Source organism: Dipodomys ordii, unplaced genomic scaffold (assembly GCF_000151885.1).
Source record: "Dipodomys ordii isolate 6190 unplaced genomic scaffold, Dord_2.0 Scaffold48, whole genome shotgun sequence".
In the NCBI taxonomy this organism is placed as follows: Eukaryota; Metazoa; Chordata; class Mammalia; order Rodentia; family Heteromyidae; genus Dipodomys; species Dipodomys ordii.
Genome location: NW_012267264.1, coordinates 15141870 through 15164987, shown reverse-complemented (window position 1 = coordinate 15164987; position 23118 = coordinate 15141870). Strand labels below are relative to the sequence as shown.

At 36.7% G+C, this 23118-nt stretch overlaps 1 protein-coding gene across 6 annotated transcripts in view; it reads right to left on the bottom strand.

Moving 5' to 3' along the window:
- The window catches only part of Ica1 (islet cell autoantigen 1, 69kDa), a 145332-nt gene that overhangs the window by 106965 nt on the left and 15249 nt on the right, over positions 1 to 23118 (bottom strand). For all 6 annotated transcript variants that reach the window (XM_013019895.1, XM_013019898.1, XM_013019894.1 and 3 more), the window contains exons 2-4: positions 17124 to 17225; positions 13926 to 14091; positions 7868 to 7940 (exon numbers count right to left, since the gene is read on the bottom strand). In XM_013019895.1, the coding sequence (XP_012875349.1) occupies positions 7868 to 7940; positions 13926 to 14091; positions 17124 to 17140 (256 nt within the window). In that variant the 5' untranslated portion in view covers positions 17141 to 17225. The remainder of the gene's footprint in view (positions 1 to 7867; positions 7941 to 13925; positions 14092 to 17123; positions 17226 to 23118) is intronic.

Below are 23118 nucleotides of genomic sequence, written 5' to 3'. Positions count from 1 at the left end.
GCCTCCATCTCCTGAGCTACCATGTCTACCTATATTTATATATCATGTATCTCTACAAGCACTTTCTAAATGCTACTAGGATTTTTATCTGCTTTCATGAGCCATTCAAGATTCTTTCAGAATGCACCCATTGCTGAGAGAACCTCTACAACAGTTATAAAACAATGACAGTTTTAGGCCAGTGGCTCACATCTATAATCCTAGCTATTCAAGAGGCTGAGATCTGAGGATCACAGTTACAAACTAGATGAGGCAGACAAATTCACAAAACTCTTGTCTCCAACTAACCAGCAAAAAGCTGGAACTGGGGATGTGGTCTCAAGTGGTATAGTGAAAAAGCTGAGCATGAAGGTCCTAGGACTAGCACACACACACAAAAGAGAAAGACAAGAAAGACAGACAGCAAGAAAGAAAGAAAGAAAGAAAGAAAGAAAGAAAGAAAGAAAGAAAGAAAGAAAGAAAGAAAGAAAGAAAGAAAGAAAGAAAGAAAGAAAGAAAGAAAGAAAAAAAGAAAGAAAGAAAGAAAGACAGCAAGAAAGAAAAAGTAAAAGAAAGAAAGAAAGAAAGGAGAAAGGAGGGAGGGAGAGAAAGAGGGAAGAAGGAAGGGAAGTTTTGGCCAGGAACTAGGAATGCAAAGGTGACGGTTAAACTTGCTACTGGCTCCTTATTAATTTGTTATTATAGTTCATTCTCAGCAGTCCCCCAGTTGGACCTGTGGAAAAGAGGATTTCAGAATCCATTTATCCTGATAGATAAATGATACCCCTCCTGCCTCTTTCCTCTTTCAAAACTCAAGTTCACAAATCAAAGACTAGGTATAGGCTCCTTCTTCTGAGGAGTAGTTGATTCCTGTTTCTTGGCACAGTAGCACCCTCTGGGCAACTGTGTTAGGGCTTGCTATGGTCAAAGTGGACATGAATGGGCATGTGTCTATCTTCACCATGAGACTCAGCCTTCCAGAACCAGGGCCTCAGATAAACTTTATATTCCTCAGGCTGAGCCTAGTTTTAAAACCGTGGTACTAATTTAATGCTTGTGAAATTGAATTAACTATAATTTTTGCCTTATTATCCTTACCCACTTTAGTTCACATTAAAAGCATATTTGATACTTATGCCATGGTTCTATGTAGCTTAGAAAACTTCTATAATTAGAAGTTGGTTCGGTTTGTAATACCTTCCATTTCTTCTCTCCACTGACTAATACTTGACTCATTCAATTCTACAATGACTCTTATGGAGAGCAATTTCCTATTTTTGCTTCTAAGAGCATGAAACTACCATCACCTTTTTAACCTTAAAGCCTCAAGTCCAAAAAAAAAGGAACACATTTAGCTTAAGGCCAGGAAGTGACCAATTCATGGTACCTGAGTGATTACACAGTTGGTGAAATGTACTCTCTCCTAAACAAATCTGAGTCAGTTGAAGCACTTAAAAATAAAATTTGGTCATTTTATGTACTTGATGGTTATATGTGGGTGGTGAACAAGTTTCATTTTAAGTGCTAACTCTGATTAATGGATAAAGCTGCTGAGAGTGAGGGAAAGAATTTGGATTTTTCTGTTTGCTCTATTATTGCAGTATTTTTAATTAAGTAGTCATACAAAGGGATTTCTATTCAACATGTCATATTTATAAAAACAGTGCATCTTTGTCAGTGTAACCCCTCCCGTCATTGTCCCTACCACAAGCATACTCATCCCCTCAACCAGTCCCAGGAAATGAATTTGTTTAGAATTCAGGTATAACATACATATATCAAATAACTAAAACATTTCTACTTATATAAATGTTTCAATTAACTGGTATTTAAAATTTCAAATAAAAGCCTATTCACATGTAATTTCTGATTATATTTTCAGATGTGCCTTTGTAAAAGCAACCAAAGAACTATGAACACAATTAGCTTACAGCATTAATTCACTCAGCTCAGATTCATGGCTAATCTAATATGCACTGGACAACTTCTGCCATTGGGAATACAGGGATGAAGGAGATATACAAAGTCTTTGCATTTACAGAGCTCACATTCAAGTGGCAGGTGAAAGAAAACAAAATATACCTAAGCATAAACAAAACACCAAAAGGAAAATACCAGCTAGAGTAATGAGAAATGAGAAGTAATATAGTGACAGGAAGCAGCTTTAGAACGAGCCATCAGGGAAGGCTCTCGGACCAGCTAAACATTAAGCCAAATTCTGAAAGACAAGGAGGAGCCACTGTTGATATACAGTCAGGGAGAGCATTCCAGGCAGAGGTTACTTGGCAAGCAAAGGAAGGATGGGCTACACTGGTGAGATTGTGGGCCATATTGTGTCTTGTTTATAAGCCTTGATAGGAATATGGATTCTACTTTTAAACCTATTAAAGATATGTGTGTGTGTGTGTGTGTGTGTGTGTGTGTGTGTACGAGCATGTGCTCAAGCATGTGTGTGTTAATTCTGGGCTTGAACTTAAGGCCTGCTCACTATCCCTGAGTATTTTGCGTAAGGTGAGTATTTTACTCAACTTCTACACACAACTTTCAGCTTTTTGGTGATTGGAGGTCAGAGTCTAGGGACTCTTGACTTCCCTGACCCAGCTGACTTCAAACTTTGATCTTCAGATCTCAGCCCCCTGAGTAGTTAGGATTACAGACATGAGCCATCAGTACCCAACCATTAGTTTTTAAAAGCAAGATTAAAATGGAACCAACCCAGATGCCCCTCAGTAGATGAATGGATCAAGAAAATGTGGTATATATACACAATGGAATTCTATGCCTCCATCAGAAAGAATGGTATCACCTCATTTGTTAGGAAATGGAAAGACTTGGAAAAAATTATATTAAGTGAAGTAAGCCAGGCCCAAAGAAACATAGGTCCCATGGTTTCCCTTATTTGCAATAATTAGTATATGTCTAGGACAAGCAGTAAAGGTCAAAAGCTATGTACATATGACCATATAAGATGATGTTAAGCGGAATGAACCCCAAGATAGGAACACAAGTGGTTTTTATCTTTCTTGCTTTTGTTTCTAATATATTTATAATGTTCCATGTGATGTTTTTGTTTTTTTGTATGTTCCTCCCCCATGGTATAAACCCTGTTTTCTCCATATTTGATTCTGGTACCCTGCATCTTGTATTTACACTTCTCTAATTGGGGGAGGGGAAGGGAAAAAACAAAATGCTTAAATAGGGATAGAGGTTGACCCATTGTAACAATGAGATATGCAAAACACTATGTTGAAAAATGAACTTTACAATTTAGGTTGGGGGGAGTGGGAGTGTATTTGTGGAGGTGGGAGGGAAGGGAAGGGATGGTAGGGGAAAACAAAGGAGGAGTAACAATGCTTGACAGGAAATGTACTCATTGCCTTGCTTATGTACTTTTGTAACTGTAACCCCTTCTGCACAGTATTTTTACAATAAAAATGTATTTTAAAAAAAAGCAAGACTAAAGCTACACCCATTAAATCTTATCTTTAGGTAATTTTAGGCTTAAAATTATGAACCGTATGACAGTATGCAGAGTTTCTGTGTATCTTCCCCAGCTTCTCCTCATTACCTCTTATATTGCTATTGAACAAGGATCAAAACTAGGGAATTCACACTGGTACAATATTATCTTGTAAACATATTTGAATTTTCAAGTTTTTCCATGAATGTCTTCTTTCTGTTTCAGCATCTAGTCTCAGAACCCACATTACACTGAGATAATGAGTCTTCTGTTGTTTCTCATGACTTTTATGCTTTTTTCTTTTCTTCCTTTCCTTTTTTCTTTCTTTCCTTCCTTCCTTTTCTTTCTTCCCTCCCTCCCTCCCTCCCTCACACCCTCCCTCCCTGCTTCCCCCCTTCCTTCCTTCCTTTTTTTCTCTCTTTCTTTCTTTTTCCCATCTTTCTTTCTTTCTTACTTTTTTCTTTCTTTCTTTTTCTTTATCTTTCTTTCATTTTTGTGCCAGTCCTGGGGCTTCAACTCAGTGTTTGGGCACTATCCCTGAGCTTTTGTGCTTAAGCCCACTTGAGCCACAGCTCCTCTTTTGGTCTTTTGGAACTTTCCTGCCCTGGCTTGTCTCAGCCTCCTGAGAACTTAGCCAGGATTACAGGCATGAACCACCAGCACCTGGCTGATCTTGACATCTTTTGAGAGTACTGGTCAGATAGTATGTCTCCCAACTTGGGTTTGTCTGATTTCATATCATTCGACTGGAATTATCAATCTGGGGAGATATGACATCAGTATATGACGTCAGGAGCTACACGACATCCCCATGTGTTAGCATTTGATTAAGTTGATACCTTCTGGGTTGTCATAGATGCTACCTTCTGGGTTGTCATAGTGTAATGGTACATGTTTTTCCTTTTGTTACAGTTTAAAAGATCTTGAGTGAGGAACACAGGAGCTTTCCTAAATATCCAGTTTCTCTTCAAACTTTCACTCACTAGTTGTAACATTCCAGTGAATCTTACCTGCTACATTTCTCAGTGTAGTGTTTGCCTTGTGGTGATTTTGTGGTTCCTTTCTGTTTTTATTAAACAGTATTATTTTATTTTATAATGAAGCATTGTCCCTTCTCACCCATCCAGCTATCACCTATTCATCTGTCTCCAGTTAGACTTAATACTAGTCCCTCGTTTACTGCTCTCCCTCCCCACCCCGGTGGCTTACAGTTTAATACTTAATCATACCAGCTTTGACCAGAGGCTCACTCCTGTGTCCTTTCAACATGCCCATCCTTTCATACGTACTTCCTTCTGCATGTGCATAATGAAGACACTCTAAGATCATATTGCATTTTCCTTATCCCTGCCCTATAGTTACATTTTCAAGGATAAGGCTATTTAGAAACCAAGACCTGAGTGCTGGATATGCTCACTCCAATGGAGTATTAGTACTTCTAGGCATTCTCAACTGACAAAAATAGGAAATAGGTAAAGACACACTAGCCATGCATACATATTCATCTCTGTTTCTGTGTAAATCCTTTCATATATGACACCTCTGACTCCATCACAACAGTACTGGGTTCATTCTGAAGTTCACTTTTAATTTGTAACTTCTAGGCAGGTATCCAATATCTACAGTGTATTTACTTATTTGTTCCACTTTACTATGTACATAAAAATAGTTGTAGAAAGATAGCCTATACCCCTATAAGAAATAAATACACTGGTCACATGTATATTTTTGGTGTTTATCCTTGTTTTTCTGTCAAACATATTGGTTTTTAATTACTAGGGTTATTTTTTTCCTCCCCATTCAGTGTGATTCATTTTTGAGTGCAGTTCAGTGCATTTGTTACTGTTGATATGCCATTTGAGATTCTCCCATGTTGTGGTTTATGTATTATCTGAGTATAGGAAAAATATAGTTTTAAGAGTCAGAGCTACTGAAGGCATCTTTCACATACATCCCTATCCATTGTTAGCCAACCTGTTTAGCTGGTTTATATTCCTTGAATTAACTTCTTTAGCACAATGAATAGACCACGTGTATTGGTGTATAAGTGTCAGTTTATATATGTGTGTGGGTCTTTCATCTTTTACATTTACATTTCATTATATCCCCTTTTCTAATTGATATGCATTGATGCTTGGCTTCTTTTGCTTAAGATTATATCCTAAAAATGACTCCATATCAGTTCATAGAGATTTGTCTCCTTCTTTTCAGTGACAGCTGCTTAGCAACATCCTCACATGAACTGTACTATTTTTAGTCTTCCATCAAAGTTGGTGTCCCTTTTAGTTCAAACAGTCTCACTGCCATGGCATGGCTCATATTAGCATAGCAAGTAAAAGGAAAGGGCCTATCCACAACCAAAAATCAACCAGAAAACTATTTCATAGTGGGAACATTACTGTGACCCTGCATATTACACAAGCCTTATACATACAACATGAGTCTTGGCAGTGTCAATTATAAATCCTACGTAGCTAGGCCCCAGTAGCTCACGCCTGTAATCCTTGCTATTCAGTGGTTGAGATCTGAGGATCACAATTTGAAATTAGCCTGGGCATGAAAGACTGTGAGACTCCTATCTCCATAAACTACTCAGAAAAAGCGGGAAGTAGAACTATGGCTCAATTGGTAGAGCACTAGCCTTGAGCCAAAGAAGTTCAGGGACAGAGCCCAGGCCCAGAGTTCCAGCCCTAGGACCTACAAAATCAAATAAATAAATAAATAACTCTACTGCCTTATTTGAGGTAGTTCAGGGGACAGATCTTTGTTTCCTATTAGAAACATAAAAACAGCTCGGGACTATAATTTCTGTTGAGAAAATCACTATAGAAAATCTATAATCATTCACATTTTCTTTCCTTACTATTTTATATTTAGTTTAAGGAACTTCATATGGCTTGTTTTTTTTTTTAAAAAGTAGAATACTTTTATGAATTGTTATGTTCTACTCCAAAGGGGAAAGTAATTCATTTCATGGTGAAGTTTGGAACTTGGTGGGAACATTAAAAGGAAATTTGATCACTAATTCTCCCAAACATGGATTTAAATGAAGGAATAATCTGATCAGGTTCAAAAGTGAACTCTGCTAGCAATGTAGACAGTGGGCTGGAGGAGAGAGAAGTGGGGACAAACAGATGGGCTAGAAAACTGATTTTCGCAAGCCAAATGACAGTGATGGAGAAAGGTGAAGATGGAGAAAGAGAAAGAGAAGCTAAAAGCTACTGAGAAAGCAAATCAGATCTGTTAATGTTTCCCAATTCCCTCTGAAGTTGAATCCCTGCAGAAGTCTTTGTCCAATCATTTAGTAAATATTCATATAGACAATATATAAAATTCTGTCTCTAAGTACTATTTATTAGTGAATACTAAATTGTACAAATGAGTTTCATTGTGACATTTCCATATAATGTAGTTTGCATATAATGCAATTTGATAAGATTTATAGACCTCTAACAGTTGATAATAAGATATTATCAGTGTGGAGAGGGATTTGGCAGAAGTCAGCAACAGAAAGCCTTCCAATAGAAATATAGTAATTTTACTTTTATGAATTATTTACAAGTTAAAAATTAAAAACTTAGCATATAACCTAATATTTAGTATTTCAGAGATAACTTTATGGGTTTTAGGACAGGATGACCATACAAAAATATTGCTCCTTTGTAACCCAATTGTAATCCATTATTTTTTGTTTCTGTTAGTCAGTCATGGGGCTTGAGCTCAGGGCCTGGGTACTGGTTCTAAGCAATTTTACTCAAGGCTAGTGCTCTAATACATTATGCCACAGCTCCATTTCTATAATCCAATGTTGAACATCAGAAATGCTCATGAGATAATACAGTCAATAATTTCAATGTATTTACAACAAAACTTTAAGAAGTAAGAGAAGGTGTAGGTTGAAGGGGAGTGAGAATGTTGAAGATGTATTTTATTCATAAACTGCTTTGTTAAATGGCACCTCCTTTGTGCAGTTAAGTCCTTAAGATAATAAAAAATGTTTTTTACAAAAAGAAATGCTCATGAGGAAGCACTGTTAACAAAGTAGTGTTAATGAATTAACTATGTGCCTTTTCTTTCCTCTTGGTCCTTTCAAAAGAAATAAAATTAGATAGAAGAGAATCAGAGAAATTAAACAAAAGTTACCCTAATTTTAAAAAACCCATGATATAAAATGGAGAAAACTTTTTACATTTGGGAAAACAAATACTATATCTATTACTCAGATATCCAATAAAATTTCTCCTAATATGAAATTTACCTTAAAAAGTAAACCAGTCTAAGCAAATTACTGGCAAAATTATTACAGACTTTCCTCATGACTTAAAAGGTAAAGGCAAACACTCAATCATCCAAATATATTACACAGACAAAATATCTTTTTGTTTCTTTTCATCTAGTTGGTAAATAATCGTACTATGGCATACTTACAACATATCCTCTTTTGATAGAGCACGATTGCTTTAGACAAATCCAAACAGGTTCTCTGAATTGAGTGAAACAGCTGTAATAAAAATACAAACAAAGTGTTAGATCAAACAGTGGTGAAATAAAAAATACATTGAACAAAACTGTAGTGTTTGATTTTCCTACTAAAACAAAGATGATGATTGTATGTTTGATGTTATACAGACGGTGATCAATGTCTTAAATATGATCCAATTTTTCTCTACTTATTGGAATTCATCAATCATCTCTGATCTAAATTAAGATGTGCAGAACAATGATTTCTTCCAGACTTTTGAAATAATAACTGAAAAACAGAAAACCCAAAAGAGGCTAAATTAGAGGGTTTGGTAAACCAGAGACCCAATATTCTCTCATAATCTAATTTATTCCATTTACCACTTGCTGTCTTTTTTTTTTAATGGAGGATCTGCCTAGTAAGCATCATATTTAAAAGATGACATTAATTTTTTTATAATTCTAATGTATTTTATGGCATGCTTAAACAACTGGATAAAGCAAAGACAAGTCAGCTGAATGTCCTATCTGTTTAGAAGACGTCTGGTAAAATGATGTTTAGCTAGAAGCAAACATCACTGCCTATTTTTGCAATGATTTCATAAAATACACAGGGAGACAATTTAATGCTATGCTATGGCTGCATTAGAAAAAACTGAGAAAGGGGCTGGGAAGATGGCTCAGTGGTAGAGCGCTTGCCTTTCATGCCTGAGGCCCTGGGTTCGATTCCTCAGCACCACATAAGCAAAAAGAAAAAAGCCGGAAGTGGCGCTGCGGCTCAAGTGGCAGAGCGCTAGCCTTGAGCTGAGGAGATGAAGGACAGCGCCCAGGCCCAGAGTTCAGGCCCCACAACTGGACCAAAAAAAAAAAAATAATAATAAAATAACAAATAAAAAAAGAAAAAACTGAGAAAAAGGTGGGTAGGAGTTCATTAAAAATTTTTAATTCATCCTAGCTTTAGGTTTTTGCTTTAGAAGCTGAGATAGATCAAAAGAAGATAGAACAGATATTATACACTGGAGATTAAATATCTCCCAAAGGTGCATATGACAAAGGTTTGTTTATCAGCCTGTGGGGCTTAGTCCTGGAACCTGGGACACTGGCTCATTAAGGACTGAAGAGGACAATGGGGAACTTCTGTGCTTTCCTCTCTCTTTGCTTCCCAGCTGCCATGAGGTAAATAGCTTTCCTCAGAATCGATGGCTAATCAACCATAGAGTCTAACTTCCAAAACTATAGGTCAAAACAAACACTTTTCTTCTTTCAAAATATACCTTTTATCTACAGGTATTTTTTGTTATTTTTTGTTTCTTTTGTATGTTTTTCCTCCTATAGTATATCCCCTGTTGTCACTGTATTTGATTCTGACACCCTGGTATTGTACATACATTTATTTGAATTAGGGAAGGGAACGGGAACCACAGAATGGTGAGACAAAGGACAGGGGGGAACCAATGCAACAGTGATATACACAAGACAATTTGTTGGGAATGATCTGTACAACTTGTGGGGGTGGGGTAAGGGAAAGTAGGAGAAAAATGAGGGAAGGGGTAACAAGTTTGGCAAGAAATGTACTTATTACCTTACTTATGTAACGGTAACCCCTCTGTATATCACCTTGACAATTAAAAAAATTGCAATCCAAAAAAAAACAACTGATCTACTCAGGTACTTGTCAAGTGGGTAAAAACAGACTTTGTATTGTCTCTATCTTTTGTTTATGAATTGAGAAGGAAGCCTTGTGGAACTACTACTTGAGGTTTTTTTCTCTTCCTTTTGGTCCCTAATTTACTGGGCAATTTGATGTATAAATTATGTTCTGCTATCATAAAGCACTTCAACATTTGAGTGAAAACAGATGATCTGCTTCATTATAAATATGACCAAATTATCTAACAATAATGGATGCAGGAATATATATTTAAAAATAAATACCATTTGTAGAAATGTTTAATATAATATAACTCAGTCATGGAGAATACGAATTTACTAATTTATTAAATTTCATCCGCCTCTCACTTAGAAAAGATAAAAATACCCTTCATCATAAAACAAAACAGAAAAGCAGCAGTCTGAGTATGTTTCCATAGTGAAGACTTGATGTCAATATTTTGAGTCAGAAACCATGAGAATAGATAAGGATCTGATTCTAACTCTTTAATATAAGGCAAGAAGCTGTAGTGGTTTTATGGGGTTTTTTTTGTTTGTTTTACTGTACTTGTATAAGTGTTATAAAACACACAGCTTTGTAATGTTAGGATCTGTGTATTTTCACAATTGTTTACACTTATGTAACCATACCTAATGTATGGTATGTAACATTTCTACTATCCAGTCTATTCTGCCCTGCCATGGCCGTTGTTAATGGACTCTGTCCCCATAGGTTAGATTTTTCTTGTACTAAGATGTTTGTGAAGAAATGATCTCCTTAGCAAGTAGTGCTGGGAAATGAGCACATTTCTATATTAACTTCCCAGTGTATAATGACACAATCCAACTATAATCAAAGCTTGGCACAGCTGTTTTCTGGGTGCGCCAGCAAGGTCTTGGTTGATGAGCTAACCTTCGATGGGTAATTGAGAATTTGTAGTTTGTATATCATTTTCATGTTTTATTGATTGAGTCCATTCTTCCATAAACATCACCATGAGTATTAACATTTCTGTAACAGAAACCTCTGTTATGGGTCAAGTTGTTAGGCACAGCTAAGTGTTTTGGATGTCACATATCTAGGGCAACAACTATTTGAATTCAAGAATATTAGATTAAAGTAAGAGTGCTTCTGTAAGAGTCCACATAAAATGTAGTTTATGGTAGTAATAATTAATATATTAAGCTATGTTTCTAAAACAAGGTCTCCTAGGCATCCTAGGCTGGCTTCAAATTCACAATCCTCTTACCTCAGCCTTCGACATGCTGGGATTATAGCGTACTCTACCCAGATTGGGTTAAATAATATTTATATTTATTATATTGTTAAAAAGAAAAAAGATTGTAAATAATATTATATTTATCACATTGCTAAGACAAAAAGGTATAATTTATAAAAATTTTAGTTTATATTTGGAATATAAAAGTGTGAATAGATATTTCCTTGGTCTACTTTTTACCATTGTGGTAAACATCATGTGTGAAACATTATTTTCAGTTTCTATTTCAGAATTTACAATGAAAGGAGAGAGGGGTGGAAAAGCAATATTAATTGCACTAACATGTATTGTCATTCAGCTAATATTAAACTTATGATGTGTGTCTGGCTGGGGACACGGTGATGATTTTGGATTTGACTCTTTACTGGTGGGAAGACTGTAAAATAAACCAATACCCACACTTGAGATAATTCCAAAAGAGATGAAAATTTAAGCAACATAAAATAAGGCTATGCATTGGACAGTGAGTAGGAGTGGTATGGACAGGGAATGAGTATGTGGATAAATCCATAACTGTAAATAAATGTTTGAATGTCCATTTTTGAAAGTAATCTTTAGGCTAAGACTTTACTCCTGAGGAGTTAGCTAAAAGGAGGATGTGGGAAGAAAGACAGAAAATGGTTTGCTAAGTGTGAATTTGCTTGATTGTGGCCTCAGAACTGAAAAAGGGCCAAGAAAACTTAGGGTGGTAAAGCAGAAGTCAGGTATGTCAGGTTTGCTAAGTATCAAATATAATGTATAGAAAGCACTCTAAATGGTCCCTGGGTCATAATAAACACTCAATGAACAGCCATAACTATTGATTATCTAATTTAACACTTTTAATAGCTAAAATAAATAAGCATGCTTATTTCTATTTCATGTATTAAGAAAAAGAAGGTAAGAGAAATTAGGTACTCCTCCCAAAATTATTAACAACTACCTGGTATAACAATCGCTCATGTTGGTTTGGTTCCATACCTTAGCTATGGTAAAAAATGCTGTGATAAACCTGGTTGTGCTGGTAGCTTTAGTATGGTCTTGTGATCATATGGATAAGTGGCCAAAAGTGGGATTGCTGGATCATAGGGGAGCTCTATGTTGAGTGCTTTGAGGAACCTCCATACAGCTTTCAAAAGTAGTTGAACAAATTTACACTCCCACCAACAATGCAGTAGGGTTCCTTTGGCCACATCCCCTCCAGCATCCATTATTAGATTTCTTGATTATAGCCATTCTAACTGGGGTGAGGTGGTATCTCAATGTTGTTTTGATTTGCATTTCTCTTATGGCTAGAGAAGTTGAGCATTTCTTCATGTGTCTATTGGCCATTCTTATTTCCTCTTCAGAGAAGTTTTTCTTTAAGTCTTTAGTCCACTTATTTATTGGGCACACTTGTTTCTTTGAGGATTTGTTATTGGGGGATTTAACTTTTTGAGTTCTAAGTATATTTTAGATATGAGACCCTTGTCCATTTTATGGCTAGTAAAGATATTCTCCCAATCTGTGGATTAATGGATAAAGAAAATGTGATGTGTGTGTGTATGTGTGTGTATAATGGAATTTTATGCCTCCATCAGAAAGAATGACATCGCCCCATTTGTTAGGAAATGGAAAGACTTGGAAAAAATTATATTAAGTGAAGTAAGCTAGGCCCAAAGAAACATAGGTCCCATGGTTTCCCTTATTTGCAGTAACTAGTATATGTCTAGGACAGGCAGAAAAGGTCAAAAGCTATATACATATGACCATATAAGATGATGTTAAGTGAAATGAACCCCAAGATAGGGATACAAATTTTTTTTCTTCCTTGCTATTGCTTTTAACATATTTATAATGTACTATGTGATTTCTTTGTTTCTTTTGTATGTTCTTTCCCCAAGGTATAACCCCTGTTTTCACTGTATTGGATTCCAGTGCTCGGCATCTTCTATAAACATTTTTCTAATTTGGGGAGGGGAAGAGAAATAACAAAATGCTGAAGTAGGGATACAGGTCTTACAGATGTGTAAGACACTATGTTGAAAATGAAATTTACAACATTGTTGGGGGGGTGTTGGGGAGGTGGGGAAGGAAGGGATGCTTGGGGAAAAACAAAGGAGGTGGCAACAATGCTAGATAGGAAATGTACTCATTACCTTACTCATGTAACTGTAACCCCTCTGTACAGTACTTTTACAATAAAAAACATACAAAAATCGCTTATGTTGACTGGTAAGGGCATTCAAGGCCTCAGAGTAAGTCTATCACTCACTGGGAAGCCTACAGATTAGAAAGATCTGCTTGTGTAAGGCTAACCCTCTTAGCCCTCTTTAACATGACAGCTCTTCCTGTGTAACTGATAGCTAATGTCTCCCTTGCCTTCTCTGCTCCGGATAACCATGGTTTCTACCATCTTAGTCACACTTCTGTGAAATGTTTTTTAAATCTTGAGCTTTTAATTTTAATCCCATTAAATGTTAAGCTCATCAGCCTTAGCTTCCCTATTAAATTTAAAAGTCCTGTTAAGTCACTACTAGGCCATGTAACATATTAGTCCTAACTGTCCTATCACTCATAGAAGTGATAAGCATGCTTTCAAAATCTTAATCTAAACTACTAACAGAAGTGTCCAGCAGCATAATGAGTTAGTTAGCCTTCTATTGCTATACTAATACTGTAGATCAGCTGGGTATGAATTCAGCTTGCTATAGTACTAACTAATCTAAGTACCTGCTTAGTTTATTCATTCTAGAACCTTCCAGGATTCTGTTCCAACCATATCAGACTCTTACTTTTTTATGTTATTTTACCCAAGTTCTTCTTTTTGTTTGTTTTTAAATGCTAACATTTGCCTGAACCTTGTTTCCAATTCTACTTCCTCAGATATCACTAGTAGAAGCTCTGTAATTGTGTTTGTTTTTCTCAGCAAACATTTACTGGGAATTTATCACATTCCATACAGTCCAACTAAGCATTTGAGAAATGATTTGAAAGAGGTACTCTGGTGATTAATGAGAATCTGATCTGAATGTTCCTCATTTTCTAATATAAAGCACGCCTAGATCCACTCAAGTGAGTTCACTTTAGACCTTGCAAGGTGGACATGTTGGGCTTGACAGCTATAAAGCACTCACCTCTAACTTAGCATCCAAGTCTGCATCAGAGGCAACAACGTGTTCATCTTCCTTCTTTCCCGTGGCTTTAATAAAGGCCTGCTTAGTCTCCCAATACTTCTGCTGCATCTTATTGACAACTGACTTATCTTGAGCATACCGATTCTGTAAGTCCCAGGAATAATTGCTAAAAAAAAACATTTAAAGAACTATATTATTCATGACTTTCATCACAATCAGAATGTTAAGAGTATGAAGTAATTTATCTAAATGTGACATTTATATCAATAAAAAGCATTTAAGTACTATCAATATGGTCATTATACCAAGAAGCCTAACTTACTCCAAAAATCTTAGAGTGAGGATATTTAGAAGCTTTTATAGAAAGTCAAGAAAATAAAAACCTTGAGGAGAACTTAAGTATCAGCAAATTGGGTGCTTTCCTCTTAAAAGTGGAGAAAATAAGGCCAAGCAAAGCAGGGGACTGGCTCAGGAACCCCAGTAAGTCAGAGATAAGGCCAGACACCAGCGCACTCAGCACACTACATCATAATGTTAACAGTGAAGTGATAGCAGAAGAGTAAGATAAGAGGCTAAAATTCAGCATGTCTGAAATCTGTTACAGACAAATCTAAAATAGTCAACCTCAGTGTCAGAGTGTGGAACAGTGGCTGGCGCTGGTAAAAGAAACAGGCATAAAATTTCAGAATTTACAAGATGAGAAACTCCTAGAAAGCTGCTGTCCAACACTGTGTAAGGTGAACAATCTTGTATTGCTTACATTAAAATTTACTAAGGAGGTAGACTTCATGCTAATAATTCTTACCACAATAAAATGAAATAAAAGTGAAATAAAGGCTCTTCCTTCTCGTGGCTTTAAGAAATGCCTGGTTTGTTTCTGAATATTTCTGTCACATCTTACTGTTAACTAACTTGAGTATATATACCAATCCTGTATGTCCAAGGAATAATCACTAAAATATTTAAAGAGTTCCATTATTCATGACTTTCTTAAAAATGAAAATATTATAGTTAATAACTTTAAATTCTGCCATCTAAATGCTCAAAATACAGACAGGAAGTCATCCTTCAGGAAGATCAGTGTGAAGAGTAATCCAAAACATATGTAAAGAGGATAAAATGTAATTTCATAAAATTTGGGGGAGGGCAAATTATCCCAAATGCGGATAGAAAGTTTACAGCTAGTGCTTCCCACCTCCCTACTCTACCCACATCCTCCCTGGTCCAGAGCTGCAGCTTCAAAGGCCCTCATAGTGGCCCTGATCACTCCCCTCTGCACTATGTGCCTTCTTCCCTCCTGGCCCATCACTACTCTATATGTACCAGATGAGGTTCCAAAGCATGAGCTGCTTCATACTATTACATCAAAATGCCAGTGTCTCATGTGTTTCTTCATTCAGGGACAGGAAATCTTTTTGTGTCAAGGGCCATGTAGAAATTTATAATATCATTATGGGCCATACAAAATTATCAATATAGGTAGATGAGCCTCAGGCAGCCCTCAAGAAACATGTATGTATGTCTAGCATGTACAAGATGATTTTTCAGGCCTTAAATGGTCTGCAGGTCAGACATTCTCAATCCCTGGAACATGCTCCTTAAATGTATAATTTTTAATTCACACATTGATTCTTAAAAAGTCAAAGTACTTCAGATAACATCCTTAAGAGCAGTCGTATGTGATGAAAGAAGAGTATGAGACCTTCAAGGTCAACTCATATATTTCAACATTAGTTAAAAGTTTTATTATGACCTCATGTCAGAGAAAACAGGATAAAAATATCAATTACATATAACATGCACATAAGAACACTCTGCCCCACAGAGTATGGTAATTTCATAGGAATGGGATTCTCAGGAGTCAAATTATATGCATGCATCCATGGAAATAGCACAATGAGTCCCCTTGTACAATTAATATATGCTAATAAAAATGAGAAGACAGGTGGACTTCTTTCTATCTTTTTGTTTGTTGTTGTTGGTCATGGATTAACCATAAAATATAATCCATTTTGAAAGCAAAAGGGACTTTAGAAGCCTAGTGAATTGCTACCCCCAGTACCTGTCATTTAATAAATAAGGAACCTAAGGTGTCAAAGGCTTAGGAATCTCACTCAGAGTAGCCGGGATCATAGTGCACTCAGTAGTGAGCTATGAAATGGACTAAGTGGCAGAAAGAGCCTGGGAAAGGACCTACTTCTTAGGGTTTTACAGTCTTTCTGAGACTACTATTTGGCTGAGCCTCTTGGCAGGATAAGGTAGTCACTCCAAGGACCATAAGATGAAGTCAGCTCATAGCCATAAAGAAGAAAGATGAAGCAATGACAGAAATAATCCTGACAGCTCTCAGATGACCATCAAGTGGGAAGACTCAGGGAAATTAAATCCCTTAGCCATTTACTTATTACTATCTAAAATTCATTGCTGTGAAGATACGTCATAAAGTCTGACAGATTATAAATGCTTCTGAAATGAGAGGAAAAGGATTGAAAAGTGAATTCCTTAGTGTGATTAACTGTACATCTGAAAAATGAAATTATTTACTGCACTTTTTTTTCATGATGCCAATTAAAGAATATAAAACTTGACAAAGATGTGCCGGCTTGGTGGATCAGGGCTTTAAAGGATTCAGAAACATTACCCAAGCTACTCTGGAGCTTTTGAGAATTGTAATATGCTATTCAAATGTGTTATAGGTACATGAATGAGAAAGCTAACTAGCATGTGTGATTCCATGTCTATTTTACTCAGCATCATATACTTTCAACCATCATTGCCTTCTGAATGTTCACAAAGGGAAGTTATGACTTAAATTAATCTGAGTACTTACTCTGTGATTGTAGAATCATTCTTTATTTCATAGATACACTACATAAAATTCCTTTACACACCTAACAACGGGAGTAATAATGAGTAAGAAAGTGCCAAAATGCATCAAGTTACTAAGCTATAAACAATATTATATTCCCAAGAGAAAATGGAAACATAAGTACATTTCCTAGAAAACACATTAGATATGAATTTAGAATGTTTATCTCTTAGTTTTCACTACAGTTTACATTGGAGAGGAGAAAATAGGTTATTTACTACGAATGCATCTCTTAATTTTTCCATGTAGTCAATATTTATTGAGCATAAATGATGTGAATTCTATTTTGTTAGCAAAGCTCAGAGTAGGAAAGAAAGTAAACTACTTACCATTTGTGTCCTGACATGTTTTCTTCTTTTTTTTTATTCTACTGTTGATGATTTGGGGAGAAGGGGCAAGGAAAACACATGATAGGATATGTTATATTAAACCTGAAATAAAAGAAATATATTTAACAGTTACACATTGTATTATATAAAAATTTCAATCTAAGCAATTTCTAGTTGCATTATAGGGGCCAAACATTTTAGCAGAATACAACACATTAGTAGTGCCTAGCTAGGAAACACCAGAAGAAATATCACAAATAAAGCTTTAGAAAGAAACAGAAAAGATGTTAACATTAATAATAATAACAATCAGAAAGCAACATCAGATATTATCATTTATATGAAGTTTAAAACATGCAAAATACAAATTACTAATATATGCAAATATATAATAATGAAGGTCTACTTTTTAAATCTTTAACTCTATAATGATCATATTTTTATGTAAGAGTTGTTTGAATAAAGAACAAAAGAAAAATATGGATTGAACTGTGATGAGGCTAGTTGTGTAAAATATTAAAACCATCACAGTTTCATTCCATTATAAAAAATTAAATTTATTTCTAAGTGATACATACAACATACGTATTAAGCTGAGTGTTGATGACTCATGTCTGCAACCCTAGCAACTCAGGAGGCTGAAATCTGAAGATGGTAGTTTGAAGCCAGCCTGGGCAGACAAATCCGAGAGACTCTATCTTCAATAGCTATCAAAAATTGAGAAGTAGAGGTGTGATTCAAGTGGAAGAGGACCAGCCTTGAGTGAAAAAGCTAAGTGAAAGTTCAAGACCCTGAATTCAAGTCCCTTTACTGGTGCGCGCGCGCGTGCGCACACACACACACCATCAATATTGGACACATTAATGGCATAACATATATTGTCTTGATATGCAGTATTTGAAAAATAATATACACCAAGTTCTAGGCAGCAGACCTAGAAGTACAGGGAGGATGGAAGAGGTAATCTAAAGAAGGTACACAATAGCTTTAGCTGTTATCTGTAGCATTCTTTGTATTAAAGCAGGTAATGATTATATCTGTAAGCCTCTTTATTAGATTTGAAATATTTCATATTCCATGTCCTAAAGCAATAAACTAATATGTTGCACAAATACTTAAAAACCCACATGTTAAACAAAAAAGACTTGAGGGCCGGGAAGGTGCTCAGTGGTAGAGTGCTTGCCTTGCATTCATGAGGTCCTGGGTTCGATTCCTCAGCACCACATAAGCAGAAAAAGCCAGAAGTGGCGCCATGGCTCAAGTGATAGAGCCCTAGCTTTGAGATAAAGAGCTGAGGGACAGCACCCAGGCCCAGAGTTCAGGCCCCCTAACCCACCAAAAAAAAAAAAAATGACTTGATAGGCTAGAAATGGATACCAAGAAAGATACAACGGGGAAAGACGTATTTATTAGCTTACTATTGTCATTTTATTTCATTAGTAAATCTGTCACTTCATTCTTTTTCCAGTCACTTTGTTTGCTTCCCTTATGCAAACTAGCCAGGCTCTACATTAAACTTTAGTAGTTACTGGAGAGACTAGAGAGCATACTACACAAAGACAAGGCCTCTGGTCAGACTTAGAACCTCTGGCTGTTGCCACGTCAGCGCTAAGCATATGAACACTATGGCATGCTCTATAAAATCTGATCATTCTCCCTGCATCTAAAACAACCCCTAAATGTGACCAGGGCTTTCCCAAGCTTTTAAAAACTGCTTTAAAGTCTGGGGAGTTAGCATGGTGATAAAAGTACTCAGCTAGCATGTGCAAACTACTCCCCCCCCCCAAAAAAAAGTAAGTTTGATAATAATAACAAAATATAATAACTAAAAATACATTTGAAGGGAAATAAATTAAGGTGATAAAATTTTAAGCTTCTGACACAGGGATGAGAGAATGAAAGAAGGAACAATTCAAAGTATTCAGATGCCTCTGAATGGCAGCACCCCACCTTGTGGATGGTTGCCAGTGTCTGGACCAGTTGCTTTGGGAACAACATTCAGCATGAGTATGCACTGCCCTCCCTCAGTGCCCTCAGGAGAACCCACTAGCTCACAGTTTTCTCATACGCACACAACTTCTCTGCAAGTACACCGTTGTTTTAATTCAGTATTTCCAACAAAATCTCTCATTAAAAAAAAAAGAAATTAAATTATACTCTTGCCTTGAGTTTGATTTCATTAGAAGCTATTGGGATAGTTTACTTGTGGTGCTGGAGACTGAACCAGCTTACCTAGCTTTATGGATGCCAGGTAAGCACTCTATTTCTGAGCTACACCTTTAGCCTTTCTCTCCTAATTTTGAAGTGCATAGGGCAGTATTATTAACTTTATGCACCCTGGTGAACAACAGATCTCTAGGATGGTTTCATGTTGCACTGACTGAAACTATATATCCAATGACGAGCAATTTCCCCTCTCCCCCACTTCAGCCCCTGGTAGCTACCATTGTACTACGATTCTATAAATTTGGCTATTTTATTGTAAAGGTGATATACAGAGCAGTTACAGTTATACAAGTAAGTTAATGAATACATTTCTTTTTGAACAGTGCTACTCCTCCCTCATTTTCTCCCACTTCCCCCGCCCCTAAGTTGTAAAGTATTTCCAATATAATGTCTAGTGTGTATCACTGTTGCATTGGTTCACCCTTTGAAACCTCACCGTTTCTGCGATTCCCCTTCCCTTCCCCAAATCAGAGAAACATATACAAGACAAAGGGTACAGAAATAAAAAACAGTGACAACAGGAAATAAACCAAAGTAGAAAAAAGAAAGAATTGCAAACAGTACAATAAAAGACCCTCTTGTTCTATGTCTTGGAGCTCATTTCAATAAACATCATGTTATATGGTCATACATAGCTACTGAGCTATTGTGACCCTCTCCAAACATCTGTTTCATACCAGAGACAATAAACATCTTAAGACTTGCTAGCATAACCCATCTCATCTTGCTTTGTCACTTTCCAAACCCAGTGTTAAAATCATTACAAGTTTAAAAAATCACTATAATCCTTATCCCCTTCACTTCAGTTTAATAGCCTCATTTATCAAACATGCATTGAGCATGGAATTCATATGTACCAGGTATTGCCCACAGCCTAAAGGTCCTTATAATCTAGATCAGCTCTGTCTTATAGAAAAATACTATGAGTTACACAAGGAAATTTAAATGATTTATAGACTGGGTGATAATGTCTGTAATTAGCAACTCAGGAGGCTGAGATCTGGAGGACTGTGCTTTAAGGCTAGCCCAGGCAGAAAAATTCACTATACTCCATTTCCAAAATAACCAGCAAAAACCAGGGCTAGAAGTATGGCTCAAATGGTAGAATGCCAGCCATAAAGTACCCCCCCAAGACCTTGGTACCACCCAAATATCTAATGGCTGTATTGAAAAAGTAAAAAGTAATAGTAAAAACAATTATAATTGATTATTTAACTAAAATGTATCAAATATTATTTCAATATGTAACCAATATAAAAATTACCAGTGACATAGTTTTTAATTCCTCATTTTGTACCAAGTCTGAAATATGATATACATTTTATACTTACAGTAAATCTCAAATCAGACATTAAGGACTCAACAGTCTCATGAACTTACTGAGTACAGTATTAGACAGTCTAAGCAGTAAAGATAGACATATGAGCATACATTCCAGAGTCAGGAGACCCTTGACACCAGCATAGAACATATAATAAAAACCATGACTTTCCAAATGTGTAAATTCTGTGGAATAAATATCATTAGAAAATGGCCAAAAGACTACGATTGGCCAATATTTGAATGCAGAATTTTCAAAGGAAACCATCTCTCCCTTTCTGCCACTCACAAAACAATCCCAAAATGAATAGCATCATATCTGGAGCTTTCTAATGTCACAGAAAAGTTCCACTGTGACCATCTTCCCTTGGGAGATATGCCAAGGAGAGCAGTTGTCAAGCTGCTTGCGATGACAAAAGGCAAAAGCACCAGTTTTGTCCCTGTGAACTTTCTTCTTCCTCATGAATGTCTGTCTTTCACAGTGAAACTCTGTCCCCTCCAGGAAGGCATAGCAGTTGTGCATAGAAGTAGAGCACATACACTCATACAAGTCAGCAGATAGGAAAAGCAAGTTGTTATGGATATATCAGCCTGGGAAAATGGAAATGAGTTCTGTGTCTAGAACAGAAGGAAAGGAGAAAGATGCTTTCTGTTCAGAGATTGGCATCTGGCCAATGATGAGCTATCTACCCACTTGAGACTTGCCATGCAGTCCCTAGATGGAGTTGCAGTATGTCTGCCTTATGGTACCAGGAGAGGCACCAAAATCATAGTTGCCCTCGGCCACACCCTTCTGAATGAGAGAATAAGGAGGGATACTGTGTTCAGATTTCATAATCAAGTTTCATGTAGTCATTATGCTGATTTTCCTTTTATTTTGACACAACTGGGATTTAAACACTTGTGCGCTTGCTAGGTAGGCACGCTACCACTTGAGTTACGTACCCAGGCTTCTTATGTATTTGGTTAATTGGGTTTTTTTTTGTTTGGTTTCCTTTGGATAGGATCTCACAATTTTGCCCAAGAACAGCCTTGAACTAAAATTCTCCAACCTTAAACATCCTAAAAAGCTTGGATTATGTACGTGAGCCAGCATACCTGGCTGGTCGGTTGAGATGTGAGTCTCAATGACATTTTATCTGGGTTGACCTTTTATTTTGATTCTCGTTATCTCTGCCTCTGGAGTAGCTGGGATTACAGATGTACATCGCCATGCCTAGCGGTCATGGGGCCTGAACTCGGGGCCTGGGCGCTGTCCCTCATCTCTTCAGCTCAAGGCTAGCACTCTACCACTTTAGCCACAGTGCCACTTTTGGCTTTTTCTGCTTATGTGGTGCTGAAGAATCGAATCCAGGGCCTTATGCATGCAAGGCAACCTTCCCAGCCCCTTAGCCCTTATTTTTAATCACCCAGGTAAACTGGAAAAACAGCAATAACTACCCTCTTTGTCATTACAACTTCAAGGTACTTCAAGGCTGTTTTTAGCAAATTGAACAGCTTGGACATAAAAGTTTTTTCCCACTCCATTAAGGCTCACAGATGCTAATGCAAACATGGACTTTGACTCACTGATAAAAAAGTAAAGTCTATCTTTGGCTGCCTGGAGCCCTCGTACTGGATTCCTCTCCTTGGAAGCATGAGAGAACATTCTCATTCCATATGGGCTGTCTTCAGCTGCAATGAAGACTTGTTCTGGCCTAGAACCCTTTCCTCTGAACCCTTCACTTCCACAGTGAGTGGTAGATATCTCTGACTATATTTAACTTAGGCATAGAGCCTAACTTTCTTGAGCCAACACTTATTCACAGGAAAAGGTAAGACCAATCATCATTTTATCATATGGGTACTCATCGACCCACAAAAGTTTCACATCTAAAGTTAATTACTGTGCCAACTTAGGTGGTAGAATTTTTCTCTCCTGTTCAGTGAGTTTTTTTCTGCTATTTCAAGAATGAGCTGAACCCACAATCCTTCCTCCTTGTGTCTGCATGTAGCATATGGTAGAAATTCTTGAGTTGCAGATCTGAGCCAATGAAAATTTTGTAATTTTCTCCTAATTTATTGAAAATTTCTATTGTGTAGACAAAAAACTGACACTATGTTTGAGCTCTTCAGTTCCGTTGTGCACAACAGCATTTAACTCTCTTTGAGGAAATGGACTGGGTTTTTGTGTTGTTACTGCTATTTTTTCCTATAAGCAGCACACTTTTCAAGAAAGCAGACCATCTTGCAGCCATGTGGATACAAAGTGGTCTCTTCGAACCATCCCATAGAGAAGTCACTCAAATGCTAGCTTCATAGCACCACATGGCATAGAATCTGAGATGCAAGTCTGTTGACATTTTGACATTCCTGAAAATGGATTTGTGTTAAAATCACAACCTCATCAACTATTTGGCAGACACTTTTGTTTTTCATGGAACATAAAATGGTAAGGCCTCACAAGCAA